The following is a 16045-nucleotide window of genomic DNA, read 5'->3' as shown; positions in this document are numbered from 1 at the left end:
TACAATAAAATGTATCCCTTCAACCACTGATTGATATGTGTTCACAAAGATAATCATGGGGCAAGGTATTCGTGTGGGGTTAAGATACCAAGGGGGTGATCATAAGCCCACACAGAAGGGGATGTTCACGTACTCTATATAATGACACACAACAAGTGAGGTACCAGCTCACTCAGTATGCTAGGGAACCTGTGGGGGTGAGGTCCAGACGGTGTGTGTGTGACAATTCACTCTTTAAGTAACATTAACATTGTATCAAGATAACACACTAACAAGCTTGGTCCCTAGGAGCTGGGTTCAACGTACCTGTGGGGGTGAGGTCCAGACGGTGTGTGAGGGAGACACCCTCACACAGTCTGCTTTTCACCTCCCCTCCCACTGCCCATGGCAAGCCAGAGGCTAGTGAATGCATTTATCGGTGGTTTAGTTAACATAAAAGTGGCCTGTTCTACCAGTTCAGAAGGAGTTCCGAAACAACTGGTTCTCTCTCACTCAATACAGGTGAAAAATTCTGCTCATCAATCCTCCATGAAAAAACTAACTAATGATCATTCGGCACCTTCGGCCGAGGCGTAATCACGCCACCAGCTCCACATCTGGTTCATCTGTCTGTCTCGCGGTTCGTAACCCCCTGATTCACAAGCAACACATCAGTTATTACAGGTTACCGATTTCTCAGTTTTCCCTGCATTACAATCTGGCGTCTTGTATGTTTGTTTGCACAGGGCAAATTTCCCGGTGATGCTCTTGAGACGGTTGATGTCGTTGCTCGTAGGGGCATCTGGGAAGAATTCGCTGGGTACAATGAGGGGGTCGCTGAAGACCACCTCGGGAGACGTCGAGGCCCTCCTTTGGGGTAGTCCGAAGGCTGAGGAGGACCCAGGGAAGCTGTGAGGACCATGTTGAGCTGTCGCATCATGACATTAGGGACGCCTTGAGGGTCCTGTGAAATCGTTCCACCATGCCACTAGCTTCAGGGTTGTAGGCTGTAGTGTGGTGGACTGCTGTACCCAACAGCTGTCCCAAGGACGTCCATAACTGCGATGTGAAGGTGGTGCCACGGTCGAATGTGATATGCTCTGGAACGGCGAATCTGGTGATCCATCCGGAGAGCAGGGCCACGGTGCAGGAGCCTGAAGTGTCGTTGGGCATGGGGATGGCTTCAGGCCATCTGGTAGAGCAGTCCACAATGGTGAAAAGATAATGGTGTCCTGCTGACTGAGGAAGGGACCCACGACGTCCACGTGGATGTGGGTGAACTGTCTCTGAGGTTGGTGAAAGGATCCGCGACTCGTCTCGGTGTGTCGGTGGACTTTGGATTTCTGGCAGGAAGAGCAGGACCGAACCCAGTTCCCTGCATCGAGGGAGATGCCGTGCCACATGAACTTTTGTGTTAGCAGTTGTCTTGTCGCTCGTCGTGAAGGATGTGACAGGTCGTGGATGAGGTCGAAAACGTGACAGCAAAGGGATGCTGGTATCCATGGGCGTGGTCATCCAGTGCTAACATCTCTAAGGATGGTGGTGCCGAATTCACCCAGGGGAACGTCCTTCCACTTTAAGGCTGTGAGTGATGTTCTCGCTGCTGTCGTTCGGGTCCCATTGCTGCTCCTTGGTGAGGAGGTTGTAGTCGAATCCCAGTTGAACTGCATCTATCTCGACTCTGGAGAGGGTGTCGGCTACGGGGTTCTTCCTGCCTGGCAGATGTCTGAAGGTGCAGTTGAACTCGGAAATGGCTGAGAGGTGCTGGCGCTGTCTTGGGGACCAGGCGTCCGTCTGTCTAGTAAAGGTGTGAACCAAGGGCATGTGGTCGGTCTGGATGGTGAAGGTTGCACCCTCCAGGAAGTGGCGGAAATGGCGGACAGCTTGGTAGACGGCGAGAAGTTCTCTGTCGAAGGCGGAGTAGTTCCTTTCAGCCTTAAGGAGTTTGCGGCTGAGGAAACTCAAAGGGCGTGGTTGGCCATGGGTGATTTGTTCCAAAACAGCACCAATGGCAATGTTGCTGGCGTCCGTGGTGACGATGAGAGGCTTCCCGGGAACTGGAAAAGCAAGGAAGGTCGCCGCGGTGAGGGCGTCTTTCGCTTTCTGGAAAGCGTCTGCTTGAGAAGGGCCCCAGGTCAGGTCCTTGAGTTTGCCTGCTAGTACTGCGTATAGTGGCGCCATGGTGGAAGCGATCCCGGGCAGGAAGCGGTGGTAAAAGTTGACCATTCACACGAATTCCTGGAGGGCCTTGGCTGTGGTGGGCGTGGGGAATCTTCAGATTGCGGTCACCTTGTCAGGTAGGGGTGAAACGCCTGCAGGAGAGAGATGGTGCCCTAAGAAGTCCACCTCTCTGGCGCCGAACACACACTTGTCGTAGCGTACCACCAGGCCGTTCTCCTGAAGGCGTCCCAGTACTTTGGAGGATGTCATCGATGTAGCAGGCGCAGAAGGGTAAGTCACCGAGGATTCTGTCCATCATTCGTTGGAAGGTGGCGCCAGAGTTTCAGAGGCCAAAACAGCTGTAATTAAATGTGAAAGTACCGAAGGGCGTGGTGTTGGCGGTCTTTGGGATGTCCTTCGGGTGCATGGGGACCTGGTAGTAGCCCTTCAGTAGGTCCAATTTTGAGAAGATTTTGGCACTGTGGAGGAAAGAGGTGATGTCAGCAATGTGGGGCAGCGTGTAGTGGTCTGGCTCTGTTCTGGTGTTAAGGTGCCTAGAGTCCCTGCAGGGGCGGAGGGAGCCGTCCTTCTTCGTCACGATGTGAAGAGGTGACGTCCGGGGGCTTGACGCGATCTGGCAGATGTCCAGATGCTCGAGCTCGGTGAAGGTACAGTAGAGCCCCATTTAGCGCGAGAATTAGGTGGATGAACGCGGTCGCGCTAACTGAATTCGCGCTAATTGAATAAAGTAATCAATATGAAAAAAGTTATTTGGTGCACACCTGGGTCTGACTTTTGGGTTTGATGATTACTCAAAATACACAGTCATCAGTTATTGAGAGAGAGAGAGAGAGAATAGAGAACGGGTCGTTTTGAAGCCACAGTTGAAGGCAGCTGCCTTATGATTGGCTGACAGTTCTGAAAACACGCTTGTGATTCATTAGGAGTCCAATGACGTCATTGCCGATGCTCACTCTATCAGCGGCTTCACTGCCTTAAGGTGGTGTCCCAATGGCCATTTTCGTCCAACTGTTGGGGCTATAGGCAACGCCCGTACGCCCAACTGGGAGCGAGTTCACGGTTATCCGTAAGCTGGTGTCACACAGGGCTTTTTTCTTCCCAATACGTTGGCGTCAGCTAGGGCAACCGGCAACTCCAACTTTTCCTGGTGAGCATCACACATGGCCAAGGTCGGTTGCCTGTATCCACAGCCACAACATAAACAAAGCACTTGCCATGTATCAACATGGCATCATCTGCTAAAGTAAGGGCTGTCACAGCTTGTGCTGCCATTACCCAAGTTATGGACTTGTTGCTGTAGTTAAATGGAAGGAAGAAACAGTTGTGGGTGTGGCATGCCTGTGGTTCCTCCATGCCAGTTCTCATTGTCGCCACTGCGCGTGCGCGGCCAACCCACCCATCTTGACTCAACCACATAAACACATAGATCGAATAACAACAAACACACACAAACACACATGCACACACCAGACTCATTAGGAACCATTGCAGATGTTTCTGACAAACAGAAACGATTTCACCATTTCTTGGGTGTGTTAGAACGTATTACTTGGTGATTGTCTCACATGAACCAAACCTAGTTCTTGGCAAGAAGAGAGCAGTCGTCTTTGACACTGCTCTTTTCTTGCCATTGTGTATGTTTGGTTTGTATGAACCACTCACCAAATAAGTTGTAACACTTTAGGAAATGGCAAAGCCATTTTTGTTTGAGAAACATCTGCCATGGTTCATGATGAGTCTGGTGTGTACGTGCATGTGTGCGTGTGTGTCTTTGTTGTTACTCGATCCACGTGTTTATATGGTCGGAGTCTAGATGGGTGTAAGGGCCGCCGGCAACCGTCCCATAACTTTGTGTGTGTGTGTGTGTGTGTGTGTGTGTGTGTGTGTGTGTGTTTCCGTGTGCGTAGGAACATCACGCCACCGTAACTACCACTTATCCACGTGTGATGCTTCACGTGAATTGCCGATGCACGCTTCGAACCTGCGAGGAGATTCGGTGGTGTTGACTGATCTCCGTCTTGTTAATATCCGCAGTGACCTCCAGCCTTCTGCTGGCAACATACATCCACACCACCCTGCTGAGGTCCTCATTTAGAAGACATCACTTTTTGTGGGCTGAAGTGATTCTCTCTCTGCCTGTTCAAGCCGCTGTATAGAGAGGGGACGGAACTCTCATCCTGCCACCTCTGGTCTCGTCTTGAGCTGTGCTACGTTACATCTGTGCTGTGACCTGTCACGACCCCACACCAGGTGATCTTTAACCTTGCTCTATTTAACCTCCCCACAGTGTTGGCCTAAAGGCTGTCTTGTTGCTATACTTGAACTACTATGGTGAGGTTTAACAGACGGTTATATCACTGTTACGTGTTTGGGGGAGTTCATTATTGATGTTTGTTACACCTTTGTGGTGATTGTGTGCACAGTGTTTCCTCGGTTGTCCTGATTGACTTCCGTGTATACGACTCTGCACCAGGTAAGTCTAACCTTCTCTATCATTCCTCTCCCGTGATTATTCGTGCTCTTTCTTAGCTGCCTGTAATGTGATTACTATTTAGGTAGTATCATTTGTGTGGAGAGGATGCTAGATGGTTAGATTACTGTACGTGTTGGAGGAGTTATGTCAGTGTTATTAACTTGTTATTTAATAAACCTAATGTTAAGTTAGCAAGTGTTTGCCTTCCCACTTCCTGAGATACCTATCATTTTCTATCCTGAACCTTCGGCATTGGAGGCGAACGTAGTTCTCGCAATCTCTAAGCCTTTACAATGGGTATGTTGGTCGCTCATGCGCAATGGTGACAATGAGTACTGGCACAGAGGACCCACAGACACGGCACACCCACAACAGCTTCTTCCTTCCATTTAGCTGATGCAACAAATCCATAACTTGGGTAGTGGCAGCGCAAGCCGCGGCAGCCCTTACTTTAGCAGACGACGCCATGTTGATACATGGCAAGTACTTTGTTTACGTTGTGAAAGTGGATACGGGCAACCGACCTTGGCCGTGTATGACGTACACTCGGAAAAGTTGGATTTGCCAGTTGCCCAAGCTGCCGCCAGTGCGGTGGGCAGAAAAAGGCCCGGTGTGACACCTGGTTACGGATTACCGAGAACTCGCTCCCAGTTGGGCGCATGGGTGTTGCCCGTAGCCCCAACAGTTAGAGGAAAACGGCCAGTGTGACACTGCCCCACGGCAGCGATTGAGGCCGCTGACCGGGTGAGCGCCAGCGATGACATCATCGGACTCCCAGCGAATCACAAGCGTGGTTTCAGAGCTCAGCCAATTGTAAGGCTTCATCTGTGGCTTTAAAACGACCTGTTCTCTCCTCCTGTTTTCTTCCTTTTCCCAAGGTACATATTTTGAGATAACAAGGGAGTAAAGGAGGAAAAAAAGTGAGCTCCAGGGGGCAGCATGAGCCAATTAGAATGGCGACACTATAAACAGTTGCCTGCGCCATGACGGGCTCGGGGCTGACCATCAGGCCCACATGTGGAGAAAAAAAAAAAAAAAAAAAAAAAAAAATTCCACAGGTCGGAACAGATAAGCGCTTTTTCAGTGTTTTCAATACCTCGAGTTTCGCGATCCTCAAGTTTAGCGCTATACCTTCGGAACGAAGTGAGTGCGAAACTCGAGAGGGTACTGTACATTGCTTCAGTTGTTGATCTCCCAGGGCAAAAGCCAAACTGACATTTATCATTATTCTTGTTATCCTCTCAGTCTCATCTCCAGGACTTTTTCATATACCTTCATGCCATGTTCCAGTAACCTTATCCCACTATAGTTACCACATTTCAAAGCATCTCCTTTCCCTTTAAAAATGGGTATAGTATAGCTTCCTTTCCAGTCTTCTGGTATCTCTCCCTTTTTTAATACATCGTTTAACACTCTTGTCAATTCCACCACTCCTTCCTTTCCTGCTGCTTTTATTAAATCCACTGTTAGCCCTGAAGGTCCTGTTGCTCTACCATTTTTCGTTTCCTTAAGTGTTTCTTTTACTTCCTCTTCCATAATTTTTTCTTGTGGGCCTTCTACTTTTTGAGTTTCATTTATTGTATATTAATTTTCCTCGTTTAACAGTTCACTGAAAAATTTACTCCATCTTTCCAATATCTTTTCTTTTACCACCATGATGTTCCCTCCTTCATCTTTTACAAACTTTGCCCCATCTACATCTGCTCTCTCTCTTTTCATGTGTTTCACAATTTTAAACATCTCATTTTTTAAATTTCTCCCTTCTCTCTCCCTCACCCACTCTTCTGTTGCTTTCTCCTTTGCCTTTGCTACCTCTTTTCTTGCCTTTTTCTTCTTTTCTTTAAACACCTCTCTATCTTCCTCCTCCTTTGTCTTCTGCCATTTCTTGTATGCATCCTTCTTTTCCTTAATGGCCTGCTGCACTATTCTATTCCACCACCATGTCTCTCTTTCCTTTCTTCTAATTCCTTTTGCTTCACCACACACTTCTCTCCCTGCTTTCATGAAATTTTCTCCCAATTGTTCCCATCCTCCATTATTTTCCTCATTTTCCTTTTTCACTCTTTGTTCAAACTCTCTTCTGATTTCCTCCTCCCTCAGCTTCCACACTTAATTTTCTTTCTTCTTTCTTTTTTATATTTTTCCTCCCTACCTTCGTGGCTATGTCAACTATGTTGCCAATGGTTGCTCCACAATGACTCTGGTCCACAACTCTGCCTAGTATCCAGTCCATAAAGTACTGAAAAGTGATAGAGCAAGGACACAGCCCAGCCTCACTCCTGCTTTTTGGGGAAAGAAGCTTAAAATGCCCTTCCTGCCACTTTCACAGAACTTTCAGTCCCAGAGTACAGACCAGTCAATAGACCAAAGGTCTTTGCAGACTCCCACAGAGTAGCAGGAGATCCCAGAGTGCCTTGCAATGGATTGAGTCAAACGCTTTCTTGAGATTAACATAGGCTGTAAGCATCTCCTGTCCAAACTCATGTTGGTATTCCACCAGTACACAAAGCCCCAGGATACAGTCAATTGTTGACTTTCCAGGCATGAACTTGGATTGCTGAGGTCTCTGCAGTTTTAGCAGTCGGTTGCAAATCCACCTCAGAAATAGATAGGCAAGCATCTAGCCAGGCACACCAAGCAGTGTATTACCACAGTAACTGTTGAAGTCCTGACGGTACCCTTTCCCTTTCCAGATAGGGACGACCAGCCCCCTCTTCCAGTCAGGAGGAATGGTATCAGATTGCCATACAACAGTCAAGATGGCATGCAACTTGAGGATCACAGCCTCACTTCCAGCTTTGAGCAGCTCCACACTTGTGTTATAGATACCAGGTGCCTTTCCACCCCTCAATTTTACTACATCTTCTCTGACCCCATCAAGAGAAGGTAGGCTTTTGTCCATGGGTGGATCAGAATCCACCACCTGCAAGCCAGCAGCTGGAAGCTACCCACTTGGAGGGTCTGCCATGTACAACAGCTCAAAGTACTCAACCCAACAAGCCCTCTACCAGGTCTGCCTGTCCATGTCCAACATGAGGCAGCCATCTGCTGTTTGGACAGTGCTCACCTAAGAGAGAGGCTCAAGAGTGGAGCTTCTTCAGGGCTCAGTAACCAGGGTAGACAGAGGTCATTAGCATTGAGATGGTCCTTGACTTCCTCACCAAGACTCCAGACACACCTCTCCTTGTCTCTCCTCAGGAGAGATCTAATTCTATACGACAGAGCCCTATGTTGGTCACAATTTTCAGTAAGCCTGGTAGTGTGGCTCTCCTCAATATTCTCCAGCATCTCCAAGGCAAAGCCACTCCTAAATCTTGGGCACTCTCTAATGCACTCCTTTTCAGCCCAAAGAGTTTCACATTTGAAGATATCCTACAGTTCTACAAGGTCCTAAAGGGTGCTGGGCACATTGAACCAATTTAAGACTGTCACTGCATATTCACGAGCACAAGTCAGGTCTTTCTGCCTTTTGAGGAGGAATAGAGTATTACTTCATCTTGAGATTCTTCTGGACCTAACAGGAAGCTTGAGTGTTGCAACAAGCCTGTGATCAGTTGCAAAGAACTCAGAATTCCAGGAAACCCTGCAGTTCTGAAGGTTCCTCCATTGAGTACTTACAAGGATCCTCCAAGTACTTACAAGGATGTGCTCAATCTCCTTAGCAACCCCTATTGACTGCATTTAAGATTACACTTTCCCAATGTTTTTTTTTTTTTTTTTTCAGGACCAGCACTTTGCAGGCTTTTTTTGCCTTTTTGCTTTTTTTGAGATGCTGCCATTACTGTAGAAAATTCTTTTTGCAGGAAGATGGGGAGATGAATATGATGACTATAAGTTTGGCTTCTGTATAGATCAGTGGTTCTCAAACTATGGGCCAAAGTTGGGTCGCGAGATCAATTTTGATGGGTCACAGGGACACAGGAAAATTCTCACACTTTCAGTGTATTTCAGTTACTTAATTGAATTGCATTTATCATTTTTATGCAGCCAGGTGCTTGCCACTAATGCCACTCCTGTTTTTCCCCAGATATGTGTGCTTTTCTGCCTCTCCTAAGGTATCTCAACTTTATTACTTTTTTTTTAAACAATTGTTATTTTTTGGCTTAAATGTTGTAATGTATGTATATTAGATTTTTTCCTTTTACTGAAGTTCATTTCAGTTTCAGTTTACAGCAGTGTTGTGTGTGTGTGTGACGTCAGTCACGCGGTGCACGTTGACTGGTGGATTTCGAGTGGCGCGTTTGGCAACTGCCTAATTACAGACTGTGCTGAATGAAAAGCGGTTGTGAGATTTAAAAGTTACATTTGTATTTGAATATATTTTTATCGTTCAACTTATACTGCGTGTTTTGTTCAATCACGGTTCTTCTTTTAACCACAAATTACTTATGTAATGTTTGTTCATCCTCCCCTACATCCTCCCTCCTCCTGGGCCCCACCTAATGGTGTCTCTGACAGGAATGACTCCTGTATCAAACGCGTATGTTGGACTGGCGAGTGGTGGGCCTAGGCTCGGGCGCGGTGTCTATTTTCCACCGACCACAGGCGAGGGAGGTTGTGCTGTTTGCAGTCATTTGTGTGAGTAGAGTGTGTGTGTGTGTGTGTGTGTGTGTGTGTGTGTTTGTGTGTATAATATCTTGCTTTATATACTTACTATACTTAACTAATAATAATAATAATAATCTTTCCTTCTTATTGGTTCATTCTACAACTTCATCACATATAAACCAATCATGACATGACTACAAGAGACATTTCATATAAAAAGTATAAAAATCAGAAATTCACATTATATAGGTTCCTTTTTTAATTTCATTTGTAAATTACAAAGTCTGTTTTTGTTATTTCCAGAATGGCGAAACGATCATACAAAGATGCCTTCCTGGACCTCGGATTCATAAGCATTGTTGATCATGAAATCATCAAGCCTCAGTGTGTTATCTGCTGCGAAGTTCTGTCAAATGAGTCGCTGAAATCTAATAAGTTGAAAAGACATCTGACTTCAAAGCACCCTCAACATGCTCTCCAAGAGTGAGCTTTTTTTGAAAGGAAAGAAGCTGCTCTGAAACGACAAAGGTTCGGGACCCCTGACAATCCAGCAGTAGTGACTTTGAAGCAAGCCACAATGGCATCTTATAAGGTTGCATGGAGAATTTCAAAGAAGAGAGCACCCCACACTGTTGGAGAAGATCTCGTCAAACCTGCAGCCATTGACATGGTAAAAATGGTGTGTGGAGAAGACAAAGCAAGAAAACTGGAAATTAACCTGTTGTCAAATGACGCTGTACGCAGGAGAATAGTGGACATATCACTTGATATCAAACACCAAGTGGTAGATCGCATCAAGCCAAGGGAACATTTAGCTGGCAGCTAGATGAGTCAACAGACATAAGTGATAACACCCAACTGTTAGTTTATGTTAAGTAAGAGGGGTCAGCAGATTTAGAAGAGGAGTTTCTCTTTTGTTCACTGCCAACAACCACTACAGGAGAAGATATTTTTCAAATGGTTGACCAGTTCTTGAAAGAGGAAGAACTTTCATGGACAGACTGCTTCAGCATTTGTTCAGACAGAGCACCAGCGATGCTTGGGGCACGAAAAGGCTTCACAGCACGTGCAAAAAAAGTTAATCCCATGGTTAACATTGTGCACTGTCTGCTACATCATGAAAATCTGGTTGGTCGACACCTGTCACCTGGACTGAACGAAGTGATGAACGAAACAGTTCAAATTGTCAACTACATCAAAGCTAGTGCACTGAATAATCGGTTGATCGAGCAGTTATGTGCCGATTTCGACGCAGAACACAAGCATCTCCTCTTCCACTCAAACATCAGATGGCTTTCAAGAGGAAAAGTACTACAACGACTACTAGATCTTCGGGATGAGTTGGAAATTTTCCTGACTGAAAAGAAATGCGGCTTAGTGAACAAATTGATGAACAAGGTGTGGCTTCTATAAGTGGGGTATCTCGGTGACATTTTTGGTGTACTCACTGATCTAAATATCAGCATGCAAGGCCAGAACCAGACAATTACTGGAGTTGCAGAAAATATGTCTTCCTTCAAATACAAACTAAAACTGTGCCTAAGCAACGTGAAGCGAGGGAAATTTCCAGCTTTTCCGACTGTGGCAGAATTTCTAGAGACATGGGAGGAGACATCTCAGGATGATGCCAAAAGTTTTATTGTACCCCACTTGACTGAGCTGATGGCAGAGTTTGACAGGCGAATTCCAGATGAACACCTTTGAGCGCAGTCATGGGTGAGAAATCCTTTCAACATAAAAGTTGAAGACCTGCCAGAAAATGTTCCAGGACTCCCAGAGCAACTTATTGAGGTTCAAAATGAAAAGTTGTTGAAGGACCTCTTCAAGGAAGTATCTCTTTCTGAATTCTGGATTCAGGTAAAGAAAGAGAAGTCTATTGTAGGAGGTGAGGCGGTGAAAGTGTTGCTCCCATTTGTAACAACATACCTTTGCTAGCACGGTTTCTTGGCTTTGACTCATATCAAAATTATGTCAAGGAACAAGCTTAACCCCGAACATGATAATGAGATGCAGCCTTACCACAGTGATCCCATGATTTGACAAACTGGTATATGAGAAGCAGCACCATGGATCCCATTAATTTAGTTTTGTGAATGAAAATCAGTGCCATGGATCCCATTAATTTAGTTTTGTGAATGAAAATCAGTGCCATGGATTCTATTAATTTAGTTTTGTGAATGAAAAGCAGTGCCATGGATTCTATTAATTTAGTTTTGTGAATGAAAAGCAGTGCCATGGATCCTATCAGTTTAGTTTTGTGAATGAAAAGCAGAGCCATGGATCCTATCAGTTTAGTTTTGTGAATGAAAAGCAGAGCCATGGATCCTATCAGTTTAGTTTTGTGAATGAAAAGCAGAGCCATGGATCCTATCAGTTTAGTTTTGTGAATGAAAAGCAGTGCCATGGATCCTATCAGTTTAGTTTTGTGAATGAAAAGCAGAGCCATGGATCCTATCAGTTTAGTTTTGTGAATGAAAAGCAGTACCATGGATCCTATCAGTTTAGTTTTGTGAATGAAAAGCAGTACCATGGATCCTATCAGTTTAGTTTTGTGAATGAAAAGCAGTGCCATGGATCCTATCAGTTTAGTTTTGTGAATGAAGAGCTGTGCCATGGATCCTGTTAGTTTAGTTTTGTGAATGAAAAGCAGAGCCATGGATCCTGTTAGTTTAGTTTTGTGAAAGAGAAAAGCAGTGTGATGGATCCCAGTAGTTCAGTTTTGTGAATGAAAAGCTGTACGCCTTATTTATTTTTTTGCAAAATAAATTGTATATATCACTGTACATTTTCTTTCTCTTTACTCTGGGTCGCAAAGGATTGAAATGTTCCAAATAGGGTCGCTCACAAAAAAGTTTGAGAACCACTGATATAGATGAATAACTTGATCTGTGATAGTAAATGGCCAAAGGTTCCAGATGTAAGCTGCAAAGTTATTACATGCATGGTCTCACTCTGACCCTAATATTCTAATATGAAGTGATTTAATTTTATTATACTTAAAAAATGGTATGAACAAACCCAAAGATGTACAGTACCTGAACAACAGCATTGTTACCAAAAGGCCTTGACAAGGTGAGGTTCATATCTTGGAACATTTGGTTTATTCCTTGAATTAATATGTCCACCTGCCTGAAATATCAATACCATGAAAATGTTAGAATTAGGCAATATATGATAACTGAAATATTTATATACTTAATATAATAGTACAGGAAAACACTAGCAACTGCGGAAATTCCGTAGAGCTGGATAAGTGAAAATTCCAGATACTTGGGGTCTTTTCTGAAAGTTTCCCATGTAATTTCATTCAACCCTACATGTTTACACAGGCACTAAACACTCAAGAGATGCTTCTCCTGCCTACAAGTATGTACACATGTACTTATTGAAGCAATGAGCACTGAGGGGCACTGGTGCAACCAGACTGTCACAAAATATTCACAAATCATGGGAATACACTCAACCCTCGATTTGCCGGACCTCCATTTGCCGGATTTCGGATTTGCCGGACAAGAGTGTAAAAAAAAAAAAAGTCCGGGACAAGTCGATTTCAAACTACCAGACAAAGTTCGCAAATCGGCACTAGATGGCAGCCATACACAGTACGACTGTACACAGAGTGTTGTGCTTACGTGTTTGCGGATACACTTCACAACGATCCAAACAGTACAGTACCTGTATATAGTATATGTATGTTGTATATGTGCATGTTGTAGAAGGTAATATATTATATTACAGGACAGTATAGACAGCTAGGTGTAGTCGGGGTGGGTTGTCTTTACCGGACATATATAGGGTAAAGTCCGGCAAGGGGGTAGACCCCCGGACATTTTCCATTCCCGGACAAGCCTTCCCCCCTTTTAGTCCGGCAAATCGAGGGTTGAGTGTAGTTGGTTTAATTTAGGAAGCAATTAGGTACACCACACTTCCTCTAATCGACTGATTCACTAACCCCCCCCACCTCTCTCTCTCTCTCTCTCTCTCTCTCTCGCATGCATTGCCTAATTTTGAAATAACAACCGATGAAGTCCTTAAATCTCTCCATTCAATTAAAACAAATAAAAGTCCCGGACCCGACAAAGTATATCCTATGTTGCTTAAAGAAACAAAGAGCGAAATACTCTCCTCCCTCACTACCGTATTCAATATGTCCTTGCCACAAGGCATCGTCCCTTCGGATTGGAAAAAGGCTAACGTGACACCGATTTTTAAGAAAGGAGATAAAAAAATACCAGGTAACTACCGACCCATTAGTCTAACTTTAATTGTAGGTAAGCTACTCGAGAGCATAATTAGAGACAAAATTGTGAGTTACCTCGAAAGCCACTCATTAATTGGGGATTCACAACATGGCTTCCGTAACAAAAGATCCTGCCTGTCAAACCTACTGACCTTTTATAACGATCTCTTCTCAATTAATGACGTAACCAAATCATTGGACGTAGTCTATCTTGATTTCCAGAAAGCGTTTGATAAAGTCCCACATCATAAATTACTTTATAAATTAAAGCAAATAGGCATTGACGGTCAAGTAAACGAATGGATCACGAATTGGTTGAGCAACAGACAACAAAGAGTTGTGATTGACGGATTTAACTCAGAGTGGGTGCCGGTCACTAGTGGCGTCCCTCAGGGCTCGGTTCTTGGCCCAGTGCTCTTCATTATTTACATCAACGACGTGGATGTTGGACTCAATAATCACATTAGTAAATTTGCAGACGACACAAAGATTGGTAACTCAATTCTCACTGACGAAGACAGGCAAAGCCTCCAAGAGAATTTGCACAAAATTTCAGCTTGGTTGGATAAATGGGAGATGCCCTTTAATGTAGACAAGTGCCAGGTCCTTCAAGTTGGAGCAAAAAATAAGAAGTTCGATTATGAAATATGCGGCGTTAAACTCACAAGTGTTCAATGCGTTAAGGACCTGGGGATTAAAATCGCGTCAAACCTCAAATTCTCACATCAATGCATCGATGAAGCAAATAAAGCGAACAGAATGTTGGGCTTCATTAAAAGAAACTTTTTATTCAAGCATAAAGATGTAATACTTCCGCTCTACAATAGTTTAGTCAGACCCCACTTGGAATATGCGGTACAGTTTTGGTCTCCCCACCATGCAAAGGACATTGCAAAACTAGGTGTTCAGCGTTGAGCAACAAAAATGATCCCTTCCTTGCGCAACAAATCCTACGAAGAAAGGCTTTCCACCCTTAACATGTTCTCTCTTGAGAAACGTCGCCTCTGAGGAAAACTGATCGAATGTTTTAAAATACTTAATGGTTTCACGAATGTAGACAGAACAAAATTGTTTATGATCGATGACACTTTGCGAACGAGGAACAATGGCACAAAACTCAAATGTAGACAAGTAAATTCAGACTGCACCACATTTTTCTTCACCAACATTGTAGTGCGAGAATGGAATAAGCTCCCGGCATCAGTGGTCCAGTGTAACACGATTGACTCCTTTAAAAACGAGCTCGACTGTCACTTCCCTGAACTTAATATTAACTAGAGTAGAAAAGCAATGTTTTGGAGCCATCTGATTAATGCAAAATCACTTAGGTTTAAGGACAGACCACCTAGTCTGGACCATGGGGTCTGTGTGGTCTGATTTTCTATGTAAATCTATGTAAATCTCTTTTCTGGCACTCCTTAGGGCAGACTAGGTGGTCTGTCCTTAAACCTTGGGTAGGCAGCGGTCGAGTGGTTAGTGTGCGGGTGTGGTGAGCCAAAGGACCTAGCGTGGATTAGGTTTGAGCCCCACTGAAACAAGCTGATTTTCCAAGTCATTGCCAGGTGGCAGAAGATTACCCGCATGCTGTCCAGATCTTCAATCAACCTTAACCTCAGCAACTTCGGTCAAGAGAAGCATCGGGGGCAGCAGGGGCCAAGCGAGAGTCATACATCCCTGTGAATAAAATTACCCTGTTCCACTGACGGGCTGGGACCGTCCAAGAGGCCCCCTAAGAAAGCCTACTGGCACTACAGGCAGCACATAAAAAAAAGTGAAATTTTATTAAAGCAAATGCCACCAAGACTTTGCATTTCTACTTTAGTAAATATGAAGCTGAAGGATGTGTCGGTCAAGCCCCTTTTTTTATAAATCAGTCATGTTGCACTGGACCACTAAAGGTGGGAGCTTCTTCCATTCTCGAACTACAGCATTGGTGAAGAAAAATTTGGTGCAGTCTGAATTCATTTCTTTACACTTTAGTTATGTGCCATTATTTCTCATTCAAAATGTGTCATTGATCATAAACAATTTGGATTTGTCCACATTCGTAAAACTATTGAGTATTTTCAAGCATATAATTTTTTTCTTGGAAGCGACGTTTCTCAGGATAGAAAAGATTGAAATGAGAGCCTTTCGTCGTAAGGTTTGTTGTACAAGATCATTTTTATCGCCCTACATTGAACACACTCTAATTTAGCAATTTCCTTTGCATGTGAGGAGACCAAAACTGAACCACATCTTCTAAGTGGGGTAGGACTTAACTATTGTACAATGGAAGTATTATATTTTTATTCTTTAACGATAAGTTTCTTTTAATGAAGCCAAGTATTCTGTTTCCTTTATTTGCTGTGTTGATGCATTGCTCTGAGAATTTGAGGTTTGACACGATTTTGACACCCAGGTCCTTGACACAGTGAACGCTTTTGAGTTTCATGCCACACATTTCATGATCAAACCTCTTTTTTTTTGTTCCTATTTGAAGAACATGGGACTTATGTAAATTAAATGGCATCTCGCATCTACCAGACCAAGCTGAAATTTTATGCAGATCTTCTTGGTGGCTTTATATGTCTTCGTCTAAGAGGACTCAATGGCCAATCTTTGTGTCGTCATCAAATTTACTA

At 44.2% G+C, this 16045-nt stretch overlaps 1 protein-coding gene across 6 annotated transcripts in view; it reads right to left on the bottom strand.

Moving 5' to 3' along the window:
• LOC126999052 (mediator of RNA polymerase II transcription subunit 27-like) overlaps window positions 1–16045 on the bottom strand; it is a 126467-nt gene that overhangs the window by 49158 nt on the left and 61264 nt on the right. For all 6 annotated transcript variants that reach the window (XM_050861433.1, XM_050861434.1, XM_050861431.1 and 3 more), the window contains one exon: window positions 12217–12310. In XM_050861433.1, the coding sequence (XP_050717390.1) occupies window positions 12217–12310 (94 nt within the window). The remainder of the gene's footprint in view (window positions 1–12216; window positions 12311–16045) is intronic.

The sequence above is a fragment of the Eriocheir sinensis genome, chromosome 15, assembly GCF_024679095.1.
Source record: "Eriocheir sinensis breed Jianghai 21 chromosome 15, ASM2467909v1, whole genome shotgun sequence".
Taxonomy (NCBI): domain Eukaryota; kingdom Metazoa; phylum Arthropoda; class Malacostraca; order Decapoda; family Varunidae; genus Eriocheir; species Eriocheir sinensis.
Note: the sequence above shows the minus strand (reverse complement) of the source record. Positions and strands in the feature narration are given on the sequence as shown.